Source organism: Tachypleus tridentatus, chromosome 1, assembly GCF_004210375.1.
Source record: "Tachypleus tridentatus isolate NWPU-2018 chromosome 1, ASM421037v1, whole genome shotgun sequence".
Lineage (NCBI taxonomy): Eukaryota > Metazoa > Arthropoda > Merostomata > Xiphosura > Limulidae > Tachypleus > Tachypleus tridentatus.
Genome location: NC_134825.1, coordinates 99,311,990 through 99,331,224, shown reverse-complemented (window position 1 = coordinate 99,331,224; position 19,235 = coordinate 99,311,990). Strand labels below are relative to the sequence as shown.

The window sequence follows — 19,235 nt, the reverse complement described above, 5'->3', positions numbered from 1 at the left end:
CATTGTATTTAGAAGTTGGTTATAAATACAACCCACCTTTTGAAACACTGCATTATTTAAAATAAGTAAAGAAAAACTTTTTTCCAAAAATTAAGTAAATGGGGGAATTACTAGTGTCACTCCTTCAAAAACAATGCAAGAAAGATAGTAGGGTTGGCATCTGAAATTTACGATTGGCAGTTTAAGAGGAGTAAGAAATTTAATCTACAGTTCCAACATAATCTTAGGCCTAAACAGTGCTTTGACTGAATCTCCAAAATATTTCAAAGTTAAACCAATTTTCTCACATAACTGGCATGACATATCATAAACGAAGTTTTAATTAATAACTGTAGTGGTTAAAGAATAATTAACGCTCAATGTGCTTGTAAGAATTTTGGGTAGCTATTTTGAACACAAAGTAACAATTATAAATGAGCTTGACTATTGTTTAACTGTAATTTCAAGTTCAGAACTTTGAAGACTCATTTTATGCTTCTTATGTTTTACTATTATTAGCAAAATGTGGGTCTAATATCCCCTTTCTGTGAAACTGTTTATTTAAAGAATAATTTATTTATTTATTTCATGTTTAAAAGATCTTATCTTAATTACAAAATTATTAACACATTACACTAATGAAACAAGACTAAAATCGTCGAATTACTGGAAAAATATCTAGCGAAGTATAGAAAATTTAACCCAAAAATTCCTTGTATGCATATAGATAACCAATTATTTATAACTAAGGTTACAGCATAATTCCTCCTAAATTACTTTTTATATTTTTAATTTAAAAAAGCACCGTGGATATAAATGTCTAAAAACTGACTTAACATTTCAATGAACTTTTTTTTTCACAGTTTACAATTTTTTTAATTACCATAGTACTAAAGAATCAACATATGACTAAATGGCGCTTTTGTCACCCTCCAGTGTCAAAGTTCAGAACTCCTAATACTTACCAGGAAAGTTGATTAATAAATGTTATAGTTAAAACAAACAAAACAACTTTTAAATTGATATTTTTTGTGTAAAAGGAAGAAATAGATTAGTTTTTTAAATAGGAGTTACATACATAATAAGTTTCAAAGCGTGATCAGATAATCAATATATACAAAAAAAACCTATAAAATAAGATGTCATCATATGTGAAATATCATAGATGTCATTGATGACATTGTTGAGAATTTATATCGTTTGTGAAATATCATAGATGAACCTGACGATGACCGAAGAAGGTTGAAACGGTTTTTCAAAAGATTTCGATTTCACAACCGGGTCATAGATGGCACGATACTCAAGAAGGCATTTAGTTCAGTAACTACACATAGGACCTTAAAACGTGCTCTGGAGTAATTTCTAAAATCTATTCTTTTCATGAATGTATATCAATTCAATAACATTTAAAAAAGGTAACTCTATACTCCACTGCAAATAGGGCCAATTAGAGGAGCAGGAGTGCCATTTCGCAGGCATCAAGTTTGCAGAGGGCCTCAAATTTACACACTTTTATTTGTATTTGTTAAGTTTGGTGACTTGATTTTATGCATAGAAAAGGCTAGAAATGCATGTATTAAATGTCAAACAATGTTAATAAATATATTAAAATTATGTTTAACTTTTCTTTTGGGCTAACAACTGTCTTATTTTGTTTTCGTATGTCATAATATTTAATTATTATTATTATTGCCAAGGGTCTTAAAAGATAGAAGTGGCCAAGGGCTCTCTGAACCTCTGAGATGGCATGACGCCAAATATTAATCTGTTCCTTAACCTAAAATAATCATAATACAAAGAATAAACAAGCTACACAACTTTCGAGTGTTTTCGACGAAGACACGCTAGAACAACTGCAACTGTTATTCCTATTACAATAATTATAATAATTGCCATTATTCCCATAAACACTGCCCTCTTGCGACGTATACGAAGATTCTCTTTGTGATAAAATATTTCCCATCTTCCTACTCTCCACGGGTAACTTTCAATCAGATCTTCTACCTGTAACAAAAAACTGTTATATTTGTATTTAAATATATACATGTTTGTGTTATGTAAAATTTTCTGAACATGTAATTTCTCACATATTGCTCCGTTAGAAAAATGACAGTTACTGTCTGATTCCTAGAAGTTTATATTAACTTTCTATAATATTCATGCACACGAAAATCGTTTTATTATATATATTCTATACAAAACGTATACTTCAGTTTCTGTACAGCTTCATGACGATAAACATACTAAATCTGTCAAAACTATGTGATAGTTTGGTTATAAACTGCTTAAGAAATACTGTACGTATCTGATAACATGATATGAAACACGAATTTCGTTAAATTTTGATAAACGAATAACGTTTCAACTGTTTATTGGATTAAATTTTGAAATTTTACACTAAATTAGATCAAATAAACCTTCCGTTATTACCTAAATTTACTAATTTCCTTTCTCTTCATTGTCCTAAAATATTTGTTTTTTAAAGTTTATTCTGAACCGAAGAATGAAAGTACGATCCAAAATGACTTCATTGGTAGAGACCAAGAGAGTGGACACTGACGTTTGAAATTTGGTTAAGGACGGACAAGAACACATCTAAAAAGTACCATAATCTTCTCTCTCTCTTTTTTTTTGTTATAGTATTTGGTTTTATACACAACCCATTTGAGAAAGTATTCGAAAGTCCCTTTTTATTCGTCCCTCGGTCGATCGGTTTGTTTTCCTTGTTTTTAAGTACAAAACTAAATAATAAGCAGCCAGGCATGGCCAGGTGGGTTAAAATGTTCGATTCGTAATCCGAAGATCGCGAGTTCAAATTCCCTTCACACCCAACACGCTCGCCCCTTCAAGCGTGGGGGCATTATAATGTGACGATCAATTCCACTATTCGTTGATAAAAGAGTAGCCTAAGAGTTGGCGATGGATGGTGATGGCTAGCTGCCTTCTCTTTGGTCTTACGCCGCTAAATGAGGGACATCTAGAGCAGATAGCCCTCGTGTAACTTTGGGCGAAATTCAAAACAAAACCACATCACTTCTTATATTACGAGTGAAAAAACTTACACTATGAGCTCAATACGAAGTTCAGGTATTCGACATGTGGCCTGTTTCTACTTCTTAGACAAGTTATAATTGTATTTTGTGGTATCCCTGATTTTAGTTCATGTATTTTAAGTTGAGCTTTGAGTGACTTTTGTTTCGAAGTTCTTTATCAGTTTCCATTTAGGTTTTATTTTCTCTTTGCTTCGTTAGCCTTATTGTCACTTTTGTTTTCACCGTTTCTTGCTAATTTTCTCCGACTTTCCTGTTTGTTGTTTAAAAATACGTTTATGTTTTATAATGATATTGTACTTTCTCACAATACAAATAATAAAGTGCAGCGGCGTGTAGCTAAATCTTACAACACTTTATATGAAACTAGTTATTCATTAACAATAAAAATGTTAAGCAATGATATTATTGTTTCCATCACTCTTTTACTACAGAATATGCACATCTCAAATAACATTTTAATTAAAAATCACATTCACGTGATTCTCATGATTATCCTTGGCTGAACACCAAACTAGGAAATGTGAATACTGTGTTGAGTTTTTGCACATCTAACATTTATAAACATTGTCGTACCGTGTCTAATAAGTGTATCTCACATTAAAAAACAAGAAATCTGCACATATTCTAACAAACACAAAAGCTGGATCTTCTTATCTGTTCTATAATTCATAATATTTGTTTACTTTTTATTTTTACCAATGGATCACGGATACCATTGGCTCTAACGACCACCTTTAGATATTATGTTTTTTTTTGTACATACTCTGCTGTGGCTCAAGTTTCCGTATTGTCGTTTCTTTTACATCAGCTTCTGTCCGTTCATTACAGTTTCTTCCATGTCAACATTCAAATTATAAATTTCAGCTTTTTCTATTAACTGTATGTTAACTTTAGTATTACATAAAATGTGCTGTACCTTATTTATCGGTTTAAATATAGAATAAAATAATTACTGATTTTAAACATATTAGATAAAATAATAATTAAACTTAAAACATTAAGCTAAGTAACCACTCCTTTTAATGCTTGAGTAAAGAACAATATTCGGCTAACATAACAATGAGCTGGCAAACAACGAGTTATAAATATAATGTAGTAACCTACTTTTTGGAGAACGTACAACACGTTTCGACAGAATATTTGCCTGTATTCTTCAAGTATAGTCTTTAATTCAGTAGTTCATGGTTTATGTATAAGTAAAAAGACAGAAGACACAAAAATGTATAGAAAATAAATGTTTTCACCAAGTGACAGGGTTATAGATAAAGGTCAAGGCTGGTCAAATCTATAGTCCTTGAATAAACGTAACCAAATATGGTTAAAGTTGCCAGAGATATTGTCACAGTTTATATAAAGATCATTTGGTTTAATCATATTATAATTTCTTAATAAGATCTTTTCTTTTTAGTTTCAGTGTAGTGTAGGGAAAAAGTTTTGTTACAAGGTATTTTGTGGCCAGATTCAAATGGATGACATGTTAAAAAGATATCTGAAATTCTTCTCCACTTTATATTCTTTTTATGTTTTATTTACAAGAAATGTGATATTTGTCCAATATATTTCTTAAAACATTTATATGGGATACTATGTATATGTTTTGTTTTGTTCCTTTAGTAGAAGGTATTTAGGGTTAGGTAAAAAGATGTTTATTTTATTTCAAGTTTTAATGTCAATTATCAAGTTATTAAAGGGGGTATAAAATGGAATGTTGGTCTAAGGCTAGGTTTAATATAATATTTTGTAAGGTTTTAAACTTTAATAAAAGCCCCATCTATGATGGTTGGGCTGAACTTCTAGATAGTACTACATTCTTTAAGTAGTTCAGTTTCTAAATCTTCTTTGTGGGTACAAAGTTACAATAAAATGTAAAAGTGAGTTTCTAAAGGTAAGGTTTTCATCCCCAAAACCAAAAAAGTAGTTGTTCACTTCACATCTTATATACGTATATATAAATACGTGTATAACATGGAATAATTTGTACAGATATTAGTCACAAACTTCTCAGAAATCAAGCTATTAATGAAAACAGCTCTACATTCTTTCCTCTTCAGGTTTAATATCAGACAAAAAAAATGTGGAAATGACTCAACATGAGGTTACTAAACACCTAAAATTTTGCCTTTCTAAGAAGACCACATCTCTTCCAAGAACAATGAATACCTCATATATCAAATGTGTTAAAGATGACATCCTGTGCGATGAACAAAAATAGCCAGTTCCTCCAAATTGGGCCATACCCAAAACGTATGTATTTTGAAGTGGACTTTCTCCAAATGTAAGTGGTCTTCAGATCACTGTCCTCACAGTCTGCGGAACACAAATTTGAAGTCCACTCACACCAAACACGCTCGCTTTTTTGGACCTAGGGGAGGGTTATAATATGACGGTCAATCTCACTATTCATTGGTAAAAGAGTAACCCACTAGTTGACGTTGGGTAATGTTGACTAGGTGTCTTCCCTCTAGTCTATAACTGCTAAATTAATGACGATTAGTGTAGATAGCCCTCGTCTATCTTTGTGCAAAATTCAAACAAATCAAACCAAACTTAGCATTTAAGGCGTCACGAAAACTAGCGAAATGTCGAATAAACATTTTAAAACTATGAAGACATTTTCATATAATTTTTAAATCAAATAGGGCACAAAAAATTTGAGAAAAATGTGTAACAATTCATGTATATTATATATGGTTCTTTTTCACTCATCATGGTGAACTAACATATCGATAGATTTGAAGAATATGTAGCGATGATACACATTATTTATTGTACAGCAGATATACTATTGCCGTATAATCAAATGACAAGTATGTAATCCTATGATAGATTGGGGTTTATAATTACTTATATAATCTATGTATTTCTTCACGAACCTTGAACTTTTACCGCCAGGCTAACACTAACTAAACGCTACCTGCCATGTCATCTTTGTCTTCAACACCTTCTAGTGTCGATTTTCATTTATAATTCATCTAAGCCCTTAATTCTTGTATTAGTAAATCAATGAGACAAATTCGGTAACATATTTTACGTGACCATGAAATAACCATAATAAGTTTAGTCGATATTTATGCCACCTATATTTATATAATATTAAAGCATGTTTAATTTCATTTGACGAATTTCAACTACCGTTTTTCCCTACAGAAACCATTTCCAGCCATTTTTATTCATTCTAAATAGCGTTACTGTAGAGTTTGGGTATTATAGTAACTTGCGAATGAAAGTAAAGAAGGATATGCCAACTGTATTACATCTGCTATATCCAATGTCATAGAGGTTTTATGTGTAACACCAGGACTCTTCCGTTTGGCTGGTATGATGAAAGATCAATTCACGTTAAAACAGTAGTCATCTGTTGTTTTTCAAGATAGAGTCGATGTAAAATAAGCTTTATGGAAGTGATGTAGTACTCTAAATGTAAGAAAAATATTATTTTTTATTAAATATTATTCTTAATCGAAAGCTTCAAAAATACTTTTCAGTATGACTAATTTCACGGCAGAGGGACACAAAGACGACTTCATTTCTCTTCTCTGCTAAGACAGTGTTACCAATGAAACCTCCCTTTCATCTTGAGGTAGTAGGTTACTAATCAACTTAAGTGTTCACAAGAGACAAAACAAGTTTGTCGACAATAATCTACTTTGGATACTCGCCAGTATTCTAGTCAGAGATAGCTCATCAACTCCCTGTTGTGCTCTATTTTACGAAAATGAAATAAAACCTGTTTTTATGACAGTATTTATATGATGAAGTGAACTACGGTAAAGTAGGACACAGGTACTTACAAACAATGGTTAAAAAGAGACCAGTATTATGACGCCACGTTCCAAAGATTGTAAGTATCTGCTATAGCTTACACTTAATTACAATTTTAACAGCATAAAACATTATTTCATAAACAAAGCATTTTCATTTAGTATACCTAAAGCTTTTCAAATTCTATCGTGACACTTATTTATTCCTAGTAATTGTATGTACAGATATATACGTATGAACATACAGTCAGATCAGTTTACAGAAAAATTACTAGGTTTTACGGCCCGGCATAGCCAGGAGAGTTAAGACGTTCGACTCGTAATCTGAGGGTCGCGGGTTCGAATCCCGGTCACACCAAACATGCTCGCACTTTCAGCCGCAGGGGCGTTATAATGTGACGGTCAATCCCACTATTCGTTGGTAAAAGAGTAGCCCAAAAGTTGGAGGTGGATAGTGATGACTAGCTGTCTTTCCGCTTGTCTTACTTACACAGCTAAATTAGGGACGGCTAGCGCAGATAGCCCTCGTGTAGCTTTGCGCAAAATTCAAAAACAAACATTTTCTAGGTGAATACAAGTGACCCTTCTCCCCCTTCCCTGCGAACATTCATGGGGTAAGACCCATCAGGCAGTGATTTTTAAGCAGAGACGTAGCCAGAAATGGCCATTTGGGGGGTTAGTTTGAATGCTTGATGCAAGCGCCGCAGGCGCAAAGACATGTTAGAGGGTCTGAGGGCATGCCCCATCGGGAAATTTTTTAATAAAAACATAAAATAAAAGCCTGAATTATGCACTCTGAGACCGCCTTTTTGGCAAAGTTCAGAGTGGCACACTGAGGCGTTCGTCTTATTTTTAATCATAAATAAATATATAGGCCTTTATATATAATATGCCCCCCAGTGGCTCAGCGGTATGTCTGCGGACTTACAACGCTAAAAACAGGGTTTCGATACCCGTGGTGGGCAAAGCACAGATAGCCTATTGTGTAGCTTTGTGCTTAATTCAAAACAACAACAACAATATATATAATGTATAACTTAAAGTTATCTGGCCCAGCAAAGAAGGCCTACAGTCCTGTCATCAATATATAAAATATAGAGTAACTCAGGAGAGTGCAAAATATATGTATAGTATATATCATCTGTATTCAAATATTATGAACAGTGTATGTACAGATTCCCTGGGTTTCAAGAATTAACTTCACAAATAAACAGTGGGTGGCACCGTGGCAGGCTAGCAGCACCACGGCACTAATCTAGTACCATTGGCGCCAATTGTACTGTGAATGTGACGTTGACAAACAGAAGTTGCGATAAACAATCATACACAATGTCAAGCCTGATAAAGCTAAAGACACAACATAGGTTCTTTAAACCCATTCATGAGGCTGAACCTGATCAATCTGCTGCAGCCAATCAAGTTGAATCAGAATTGTCAACTGAATTGTTAGAGTCATCACCATGGCCTTCTACCAATGCTGCCACTACCACCTCAGGTACAGTTTGGGACATTAGAAATTACATTTCTGATGATGTTAGCATTGGTAAACAGGTAAGTCGACTCCTCATTATATTAATTTTGTATTAAAAATCATGCAAACACCCTCCATCGTTGGATTTCACAGTGGAGATGGCTACTCTACAGTCAACATGCAAAGGGTGCTTTCTGCAAGTACTGCTGTCTTTTTGCTCCTGATGGTGCTGGTGTTGGAAGCCAGAAATTGGAACAACCTATGAGATTTCCATACACAAACTGGAAGAAGGCTGTTGAAAACTTCAAGGCACATGAATTGAGCAGTACCACCACGACAGCAAAGAAAAAGCTAACAATTTTCTTCGGGTCGTAAACACAAGTTCATCTGTGCACTTGCAGTTTGATGCAACTTACAAGCAAAAAATTGAACAGAACCGTCAATATTTAATGCCTATTATTGATTCTGTATTGCTGTGTGGGATTTTGCTTTGAGGGGAAAATATGATTCTGGTCCAATGTTTGTTGGTGAAACTGATGAGGAGCCCATCAATAATGATGGGAATTTTCGGGTAATTTTGCGCAACAGGGCAAAGGGTGATGTCAAGCCTTAAGAATACAAAGAGGAATGCTACGTATCTGAGTCCTCAAATTCAAAATGAAATCATTAATGCCTGTGATACTCATGTTCTTGATGCTTTGATCAACAGGATTAATGCTGCAAAGTGTTTCTCAATATTAGTTCATGAAACAACAGATATTTCAGGCATTGAACAGTTTTTGCTGTGTGTTAGATATTTGCATGCCAATGGCAACTCTGTTGCAATGAGAGAAGATTTTTTTGCAATTTACACCTGTTTTTGATGTGATAGGCAGAAACTTGGCTGATGTTATTATAACCAATCTGACAAAATATGGTTTTGACATGGCTTACCTGCGAGGACAAGGCTACGACGGTGCTACTTCAATGAGTGGGAAATTCAATGGTGCCCAGAAACACATAACTGATAAATTCCCACTTGCAAACTATGTACACTGCAGTGCCCATTCCCTAAACTTGGCAATTTCTGATGCTTGTAAAGAAGTTCCTGTGTGAAATTGCATGGGAGTAATTTCTAGCATTGAAAACTTTCTCAATACACCCAAACGAAAGTACGTTTTGGCTCTTTCTGTGGAGAATAAAGCACCTGAATCGAAAAAAAAGTTTGAAAGGTCTCTGCCCCACCCGGTGGGTTGAGAGGCATGACTCAGTGATTGTCCTTTTGGAATTAATCCATACAGTTGTAGATGCCCTTGAAACCGTATCAGGATGGCAAGACAGAGATTCTGCCACGCAAGCCAATCAATTGTTGTGTTCTATATTACAGCCATAATTCATCATCACTTTACTTTACATTGCTAAATTGTTTTTTTTTTTTTCAGTTTACCTCTGTGCAACTTACTGCAGCAACAGAACATTGATTTAGGTGCTGCGATGCATCATGCAGAAATAGTGGAAGATATAATCCGTTCACTCAGAAATAATACTGTGAATGAATTTAACACTTTCTGTGAGCCTCAAACTCTGTGTAGTGAGCTTCAAATTGACATCATTATGCCAATTCAAGCTAAAAGACAGCCCTGAGGAGTACTTTCGTATTTGTTCAATTTGTTGATCACTTTCTTTCACGAATCTGTGATCGTCTGTTCAGTCACAAAACTCTCCTTAAGAACTTCATGTGTCTACTACCATCAGAATCTACCACAGAACGGTCAGAACCTACAGCACAATGTGACCAAATTAAAGAGTTGGACAATATACACAAGGCTGACATTAACAGCACTTCACTAGCTGCAGTAGGTGAACTTAGGGTTTGGTACAAATCACTTGCGAACCACAGACCAAAAAATGTCATATATGCATATACAATGTGCAATACAGAAATGTTCCCAGTTATTTCTAGACTGTTGAAGGTATTTGCCATGCTGCCTGTGTCAACGAGCTCAGTAGAGTGTTCGTTTTCATCTTTGAGAAGACTCAAAACGTGTTTGAGAAATACCACCACTGAAGGTCGATTGAATGGCCTGGCCTCATTACACATTCACCGTGATATTAAAGTTGAACTAAACATTGTTGTATATGTTCTGGCAAGAATGAACAGGCGTTTGAGCCTTTCATAGATATTCGATTGTATTTGTCTAGTTCTGACAAAACTTGCTGTGTTAAAAGAGTATTCAATCACTAAAAATTTGCATTTGACTATTTGTTGTGTGTGAAATTATCTGCCATGCAAACACGGATCTTTAAGAAACTTCACAGATGGCAACTGAACTTGACTACAAAATTTGGGTCCATGGGGAGGGTGAACCTCCAAACCCCCATTGGCTACGCCCCTGTTTTTAAGTATATGAGAAAAATAAGTAATTCCTCTAGACACTCCCATTTGTGTATATGTCAGAATGTAGGAAATAGCAGAAAATGGTATCTTTAACCTCTCTCCCCATCTGCTCTCTCGATTCTTACGCCCAAAAATGACTAATTATAACTTGAAGAAACATTTCCTTGTTTTGTAAGAATATTTCAATTAAATGAATAAACCCCAACTTACTGATTCTGTTGGAGATGAGGACCCTTGTAGTTTCGTATTCCCCGTGTAGTTTTCATTTAGTTCTTTTGATTTGCAATCGTTCTTCTTATAATAAGGATGTTTAATAGGATCTGTTGTAGATTCATCATTCACATGAGTTCCAAGTCTGACAACGTTTATGTCAGAATTGGTAAAATTGTAATGGGTGTGTGGGCTATCTTCAGTAAACTTAACTCGCCTTCGGTGGTCCATGTCAAAGGAGCATGTACATAGAGATTCCACTGGATCCCACAAGTGATTTTGAAGAGATTCTCTAGAAATATCCATCAAGCTTTGTGTTAAAAGTCTATTGTTCAAAGTACATCTTTGACAAGTGCATGGAATTTTGGAAGACGTGTTGTAAGGTAGCTGCTGAAAGCTTGCACTTTCCTCAATGATATTACTACTGCTTAGTTTTTCTTGACCAAAATCAAGAGCAGATCCTTCTGGTGAATGCCGAGTTTCCAGATGATGGAACCCTCTTGTATGACTAAATGTTTTGTCTTTCAGAGGACTTTTAAGGATTTTATGTCTGTGCACTTGTTGTAGTGACAATCGTCTTTCTCTGTGACAGTGACGACAGAAGCTGTTGCTGGACTCACTCTGACAGTCAGTGAAACCTTCTGAATCATCAGGATGCATGCGTGTCATAGAATCTTGAACGCTTTTATAATAATCTTCATATGTTTTGTTGAACTTTTCAGAATGTCGGTGTAATTTACAGTTATTACACAGTTTTGCTGTAAGTGTGTGTCGATTTGGGGGTGAAAAATTATCTTCATCTTGTGAAGAATCAAGTCGAGTGTGCTTTTCATCACCGTAAAATAAGCTTTCTGAATGTACACCAGGATCAAAACTGTCTGTAGACACTTGATCTCCACGAGTGATCCCGCTAAAGTCAGAACTGGACTGACGAACAGATTGTGGAGGATCTGGCTGGTTTTGAAACCCACAAGTGGGACAACTCACCAAACAATCAGAAGTCGGTGTAATTTTCCTGTTATTTTGAGCTTCGTCATTCAACTCGCCTAATTGTTCCTTATTGAGCAGGAAACGTGTTCCTAACTTTTCCTCTGTAAAATATTTCTGATGACTGTCAGACCGACTTGGGATTAACTGATGCTTCTGAGTATCAAGCTGTGTTTTTACGTTTGCATTGAATTTCTTATTACCTATTAAGTTTATTTTATTTGTAGATTTTTTATACCTGTGTATAACATCAGTTTTCTTGTATCCTGTTGAAGAGTTAAAATTATTTTTAAGAATTCCACCAAAACCTTTATTATTATGTATTGATTCTATTTTCTCAGACTCTTTCCTGGACGTTTTTGATTTTCCTGATGCTGAAATATTACTTTTATCAAGTCGCACCAGTTCTTCACTACTGGTAACTTCGGAACTAACGCCTTCAAGATCATCAACAAGTTTGGTTTTTTGCGAATTATTTATGGACTTTTCGTTGGCATTATCGGAAACTTTTGAGCATTGTGGTTCTTTTATTTTTTCGAAATAAGCATTAATAAAACTCATTACTTTCTCTTCCTCGTGTTGTTTGTCAACATTTTCGGTGTAAACGTTGGCTAATGAGGGACTAGTTTGGTCGGCTTTTAAAAGTTCTTTATTTGAGTTTTTTTTTATGCTAAATTTCTCATTACATAAACTTTGCATATTTTCGTGGTCGGAATTTAGACCATGGATAAAGCTGTTTTCTGTTTCGTTAAGATATTTTTTTACTGTTGCACTTCTAGAAAGGTCCTGTTCGTCATCGGGTAAATCTTCTTCTTTTTTCTTGCTAGAGTTACTATGAACAGTTTCACTTTTGTTTAGTAGTTCATTTTTAATTTCTGTTTCTGACGACGTTGATAAGTGTTCAGAAATTTTAGTGTGACTAAAATCGGGTTCATTCTCTTGCATGGAATCTTTATTATTCTCTTTTAAAGAATTTTTCGTGTCAAAAGATGTAAATTCACTGCTAGAAACCTCTAGAAAGCTGGAGTCTTTTTGTAATTCTTCAGGAAAAGGTAAAGACAGTTTTCGATTTAGAAAATGTGGAGGGGTTTCTATTATATCTTTCAATAATTTGGGAGATGGTAAACGGGAACTTTTACTCTTCCTTTCAGCAACCTTTGGACTTTTATCAGAATTGCTTTCTTTGGCACTATTCTTGTTTTCATTATCAGTTGATTTTCTGGCAGCTAACTCACTACCCTCAGAATCTTCATAGATAGGATTTATTCGACTAACTGAATAGAATTTTTTTGCATTTCGACTTCCTTCAGAGGTGCTTGTTGAATACAATGGGTCATCAGTCAGTATTCTAGAAGGTTTCTTCCTATGCTCTTGCCAATGGTTTAACAAGAGTTTCAGCATCACGGTCACTTGAATGTTTGTCTACTTTTGTCTAGATAGGAAATAAAAGTTGTGACATTTCTTAGACGCTCTTAATTTACACGTGTGCAAAATCAATATCTAGCAATTTTATTTCATAATATTCCATGATATATGGATATTAAGTTCTTTGAAATAATAGAATGAAACGAAGGCAGGTTTACAAAAATCAAACCTGTTATTTGGAACTACAACAAATTGTTTCAATGTCCTTACCACCAGAAGTTCATTGACGCAGATAAGAATCTTTCGTTAGTAACTGCAATATTAAATAATTGGTATCAACACTACCTTGAAAAACATGATAGATTTTTACGTAGACAGATTTATTAACAACCAAAATATACAATTAATTAATATGCTTAAACAGTTTGCTTGAAACATTAAAATGAAGCATGGTACTGAAAAGATAGTTTAATGGTCTTTTTAAACCTTTTAGTTATATCAATAATTTTATAATAATAACAACAAAAGAGGTAATTAATTCTAATTATTATGAAAGTTTTAACATTTAAAGTAAATTTCTATTTAAGCGACTAGTTTTCGCCTATAATTATAATTATATTTTAAAATTATCAAAAATAAAACTTTTTCTAGTGTTGAAATCAATCCATCAGAGTATACTTTTCACTTGAGTGGTTGCATGATTAAGTTCACTGAAGATGTAATTTTTCGTTACTCTGTAATCTTTGGAGCCTTATCTCTTCAAAATGCTTCAAAATAATAAAAGTTAGTAATTATGAATGACACTGAGATTTTCTTGGTACCACGTTATATAATAACTATTAAATTAAACATAAACGTACTTTCAGACTAAAGCACTGAGAAATGTCCTCCACTGGAACAGCAGTAAGTCTACGGATTTACAACAGTAAAATCAGCGGTTTGATTTCCCTTTATGGACACAGCACATAGCCCGATGTGGTTTTCCTATAAGGAAATAAACATACGTACACTTATATGTTGAGAGTATAACCTTGAAACCACATTTGACACACCAGTTAAAATTACGGTTATTCCTGTAGAGATAAAAAATGTATTAGTTTAAATTTAGATAATTATTTTATTACCAAATTAAAAACTTTACATGCTAATCGTTGGAAATTTTATTCGAGAGAAGAATTATTTAGAGAAAAATTTGAATTAGGTCAGGCTTATCCTTCGATAACTAAGTTCCTGAATCTTTGTGAAATTTGTTTGGTAATTGTTAACCAATCTTTCGCGTTTAAGAGAAAAGTCAATGTTTGTACAGTCTCAAAAATCTTGATTCTTCATCATGTAAAAGATGATTTTCTTTTAATGTATTGCTTGCTGAGAATTTTTCTCGACAAGCTGTAAAGAGTAAATTTATACGTGCGTTTACTATGTAGAGAAATACGTTTATTTATCTTTGTAAGATGGTAGATTTCTACATGGATATACCACACAATGCCACTATTTCAGCTTGACTAGATTCAGCGATGTTTCTACCTACGCATATTATGAACTGTACCCCTTTTAATTTTCTTATAAGCGTGATAGACTTTTATATAAATGTACTTCACCAGGTAACGATTTCAATTTGGCAAGATGCACCAGCCAGGCTACTAAATGTCTACATATTTGTTCTATCTACTATAATAACTTTACCTTTCTTTGTAACGAGGGCCCGGGATGGCCAAGCGTGTTAAGTCGTGCGACTCGTAATCTGAGGATCGCGGGTTCGCATCCCAGTCGCGCCAAATATGCTCGCCCTTTCAGCCGTGGGGGTATTATAATGTGACGATCAATACCACTATTCATTGGTAAAAGAGTAGCCCAAGAGTTGGCGGTGGGTGGTGATGAGTAGCTGCCTTCCCTCTAGTCTTACACTGTTAAATTAGGGACGGCTAGCACAGATAGCCCTTGAGTAGCTTTGTGCGAAAATCAAATCAAATTTTTTGTAACGTGGCAAATTTCAGCGTAAGTATACCACCCAAGGCAACGAGTTTATTTTGACAAATTGCAGCAGGGAAAACTTGAAATGTATGTTTATTTTTATTGTAGCATGATAAATTTCTACATATATATACTATACAAGATAACCATTTCAGTTTGACGTGATGCATGCAGCATTGTAAATTTTTATGTACGTATACTGTGTACAAGAATACTTTTATTTATTTCTATTTAACATGGTAGTTAGATAGAGGTATTATAAAAGATATATTTTGACCTTGTTCAACAAGGTGCAGCATGACAAGTTGCCGTACAGATGTATTATGTGCAAAAGTATCCGTTTAACGGGATTTGTTGTAGCAAAGTTTTGGAAAAAAAAATGTATTTTTTGGCCATGAACGTAGTTATGAAAGAAATCACTGATTGAAGAGAACCCCAGGGCACGATGATTCGTTGCTATAACAGTGAAACATCTATCAAGTCTCAGCTAATATTAAATTTTTTCATTTTTTTTCTCGTTAACTTCGACTTTTAAAGAGGAATTACTGAACTGAATTTATTCTCTGGTCTTTATTACAATTGTCAAGTTATACATATTGTGATGTGTATATACCAAGGTTCGAAATGTGCGTGGATTGCTGTAAGGCGTCTCTCAATGACGAGCAATACAACCCAAGAACTCATTCATTATAACTTATAGTCTTATAAGTACTTAAAGGCAAAGTCGTCATGATCAGATATTAATCATTGTCTAATTCTGTCTTCTGTCACCACATCTAGTGCTTTCCAGGACTTTTCTGAAGATGGCAACAAATTAGCAGCTGAATTAAGTGTGTGTGTTTTCTTATAGCAAAGCCAGATCATGCCATCTGCTGAGACCACCGAGGGGTGGCTGAAGTAAGATATAAACTAATTTGTAATTATTACATAGCAGTGAAAAATATAACTCTTTATTATATAGACCTCAGTGGTCGTTTAAAAGCCTTGTTCCAAGGCAGTTAGGTTCAACATACGGTGTAATTAAAACTAATATATTTTATTTATGAACTGTAAGAGCAGCTGTTATTTTACCAACATTTAAATATGACAGAAAAATATGAAAAACATTTCTATAATTGAAATGTATCGCGTGTTTTTCACTTTTATCATTTTTTCAGTTCTATAGGAAGTAAAGTGTAACTTGATTTAGTTTCAAAGGTGGTGAGTTGGTAAAAACGTATCTTGGATGTGACGTTTATTTATATTTGTTATTAGAACCTAAACTTTACAAATATTTTTCACAGCTAATTTTATACAATTTTACATTATGATTAATGAATTAATTTTAATATAATTTTATTACACGCATGCTTACTTACTAAACGTTGTATTTATGTTTCATTATTTCCCTCTACCCCCATCTCTAAGAAAATAGGAAAATATTAAGAGCATCAATGTACTAGTTGAAGTTCCTGGTTCTTAGTGAAATAAAAACATAGAAAAAGAAGTCTTTACTTGCTAAACCAGAATAATACTAGCACGAAACAAAAATATCTGATGAAATAGGTACGCGGATGATCACGTACATTTAGACGAGGAATTTACCTTTCTTCGATTACTGCGATGTTTCTGTAATTTTTGAAATTAGAATGGATTTTAAACCATTATATAAATCATATTATTTTGTATAACGTAGAGAATTTAATACGTCGATTAAATGTACCCAAGATATTTGAGTGTGACTACAACCATGATACATTTTCGTCACTGGTAATATCTTTCTTTAATTCTGGTCTTCTTCAACACATTAAATGTTGTTTTTCGTTTGTTACAAAAATATTTTAGAATGTCAAATTTAGATACAGGTAACGCCTTTTTAATTCATCAGAACTGTCAACTATTTCTAAGACTTACGTCAGTTTAAAAAGGTTATTTGTTCTATTCATTCATACTAGAAAGCGCTCTGATAATGTATATTTTAGCAATATAAACTCATTAATGGAGTAAAAGCAAATCATTTTGAGTAGCTGCAACGGTTTCATCACTTTGGAAACCTGTGTCACCCGTTTTTTGAACATGTTTTGGCAAGAAAAATGTTTTTTAATATTTTATGCCTCAGTAAATCACTTTACTTAATCCGTCATTAAAAGTGGAATTATTTTCGAAAATGTGCATATTTTAATAATACATTAGTAAACAACGATTTATAAGAACAATGAAGTGTTTTATTTTTGGTAAAATGTATATGTATATAAATACAGAGATAGTAATAAAATAAGCCATGACACAAATCATTTACGCTGCTTGGTTAAAAAAAAAAGAAGGTAGTATTTCACCCACAGCGTTTCTAGGATGTAAGTTAGGTATTGTATCACCGCTATTTAACATTATTTAAAAGTACTCACCTATATAATGACATTTTTTAGGGTAGCCTCACCCGATCTCAATTTGTAAAAAAATCGGGCCTTTTAAGTATATACGCAACCTGCAACGGCCTAGTGGTCTAAATCAGATACTTGTTGTCAGTGTTTTTTAGGGAGGGATAAATATAATACAAGTGTCCTAGATACACTGGTGGCCAAAATCTTAAGGCCAATGAACATAAAGAAAAAATATGCATTTTGCGTTGTTAGACTCAACCACTTATTTAAGTAGAGCTTCGAAAGACGAAAATAAGAAAAGGGAAAATAGAAATAAAAAACTTTTTTAACATTTAATAGGGAAAATGTGAACACTACGAAATTAGCCTAAATACTAGCTGGTCAAAAGTTTAAGACCATACCAAAAAGAAGTCCTAAACAGGGTAGAAATGCCCAACAAGAGGTTTCAGTAGTGAGTTGCACGGCCTTCATTACAAATAACTTCAAACATTCGCTTTGGGATGGTCGATATGAGCGTTTGCAGAAGGCTGGCTGGAATGTTATTCCAAATGGTGAAGATGGCTTCACGAAGATCATTCAATGTTTGGAATTGACGTCCATTTCTATAAACTGCCCTTGCCATCCACCCATAAACATTTTCAATGGGGTTGAGTTCGGGCGAACACGCTGGATGGTCCAAAAGAATCACGTTATTCGCCATGAAAAAGTCTTTTGTCCTGCAGGCATTGTGGATTGCAGCGTTGTCCTGGTGAAAGATCCTGTCATTTCCATACAAGCGAGGACCTTCAGTCAATAAGGATGCTCTCTCCAACATGCCAATGTAGCCAGCTGCTGTTTGACGCCCCTGTATAACCTGAAGCTTCATTGTTGCATGGAAGGAGAAAGCACCCCAGATCATGATGGAACCTTCTCCACTGTGTCTGGTAGAAAATGTCGCCGGTGAGATATCCTTATCTTGCCAGTAACGTTGGAAGCCATCTGGACCATCCAAATTAAATTTTTTCTCATCAGAGAACAAGACTTTCTTCCACTTTTCTACGTCCCATATTTGGTACTTCTCAGCAAAGTTTAACTGAGCTGTTTCGTGGTGTGGCCTTTAAAGACGTTTACGGTTTTTAAAGCCTTTCTCTCGTAGATGCTGTCTTATTGTTCTTGAGCTGCATTCTGCGTCCGTAAGGGCCTTAATCTGATTCGACGATCGGATGATGTCTTGCCGGACAACCCATCGAATTCTCCTGTTCAACGCCGGCGAAATTCTCTTGGGCCGACCACTTGAAATTTTCGTTCCGTATCCCTCAGGGTCTTTTAAGAAATTTGCAATAGCAGTTTTACTGCACCCAATCTCACCAGTGATAGCACGTTGAGAGAAACCTTGTTTTTGCAGCTCGAAAATTCTGCCACGTTGAAACTCTGTCAACGTTTTAGCCTTTGCCATGTTTTTACCTAATGTAACACAGGAGATTTCAGTGGGAGATGTTGGCAACACTAATGCTTGAACACAAGTGGCTAAATTTCGTCACGTGCTTACCGATTAACACTTCTTTTCAGTATGGTCTTAAACTTTTGACCAACTAGTATTTAGAGTAATTCATAGTGTTCACATTTCCCTATTAAATGCTAAAAGAGTTTTTTATTTCTATTTTCCCTTTTCTTACTTTCATCTTTCGAAGCTGTTTGTTTGTTTGTTTTGGAATTTCGCAT

General features: G+C 34.3%; 1 protein-coding gene across 1 annotated transcript in view; it reads right to left on the bottom strand.

Moving 5' to 3' along the window:
• Positions 1 to 1,234: 1,234 nt before the first annotated feature.
• The window catches only part of LOC143256782 (uncharacterized), a 50,021-nt gene continuing 32,020 nt past the window's right edge, over positions 1,235 to 19,235 (bottom strand). Inside the window, exons 2-4 of the mRNA XM_076514450.1 lie at positions 14,064 to 14,187; positions 10,852 to 13,270; positions 1,235 to 1,983 (exon numbers count right to left, since the gene is read on the bottom strand). Of these exons, the coding sequence (XP_076370565.1) occupies positions 1,789 to 1,983; positions 10,852 to 13,239 (2,583 nt within the window). The 5' untranslated portion in view covers positions 13,240 to 13,270; positions 14,064 to 14,187 and the 3' untranslated portion in view covers positions 1,235 to 1,788. The remainder of the gene's footprint in view (positions 1,984 to 10,851; positions 13,271 to 14,063; positions 14,188 to 19,235) is intronic.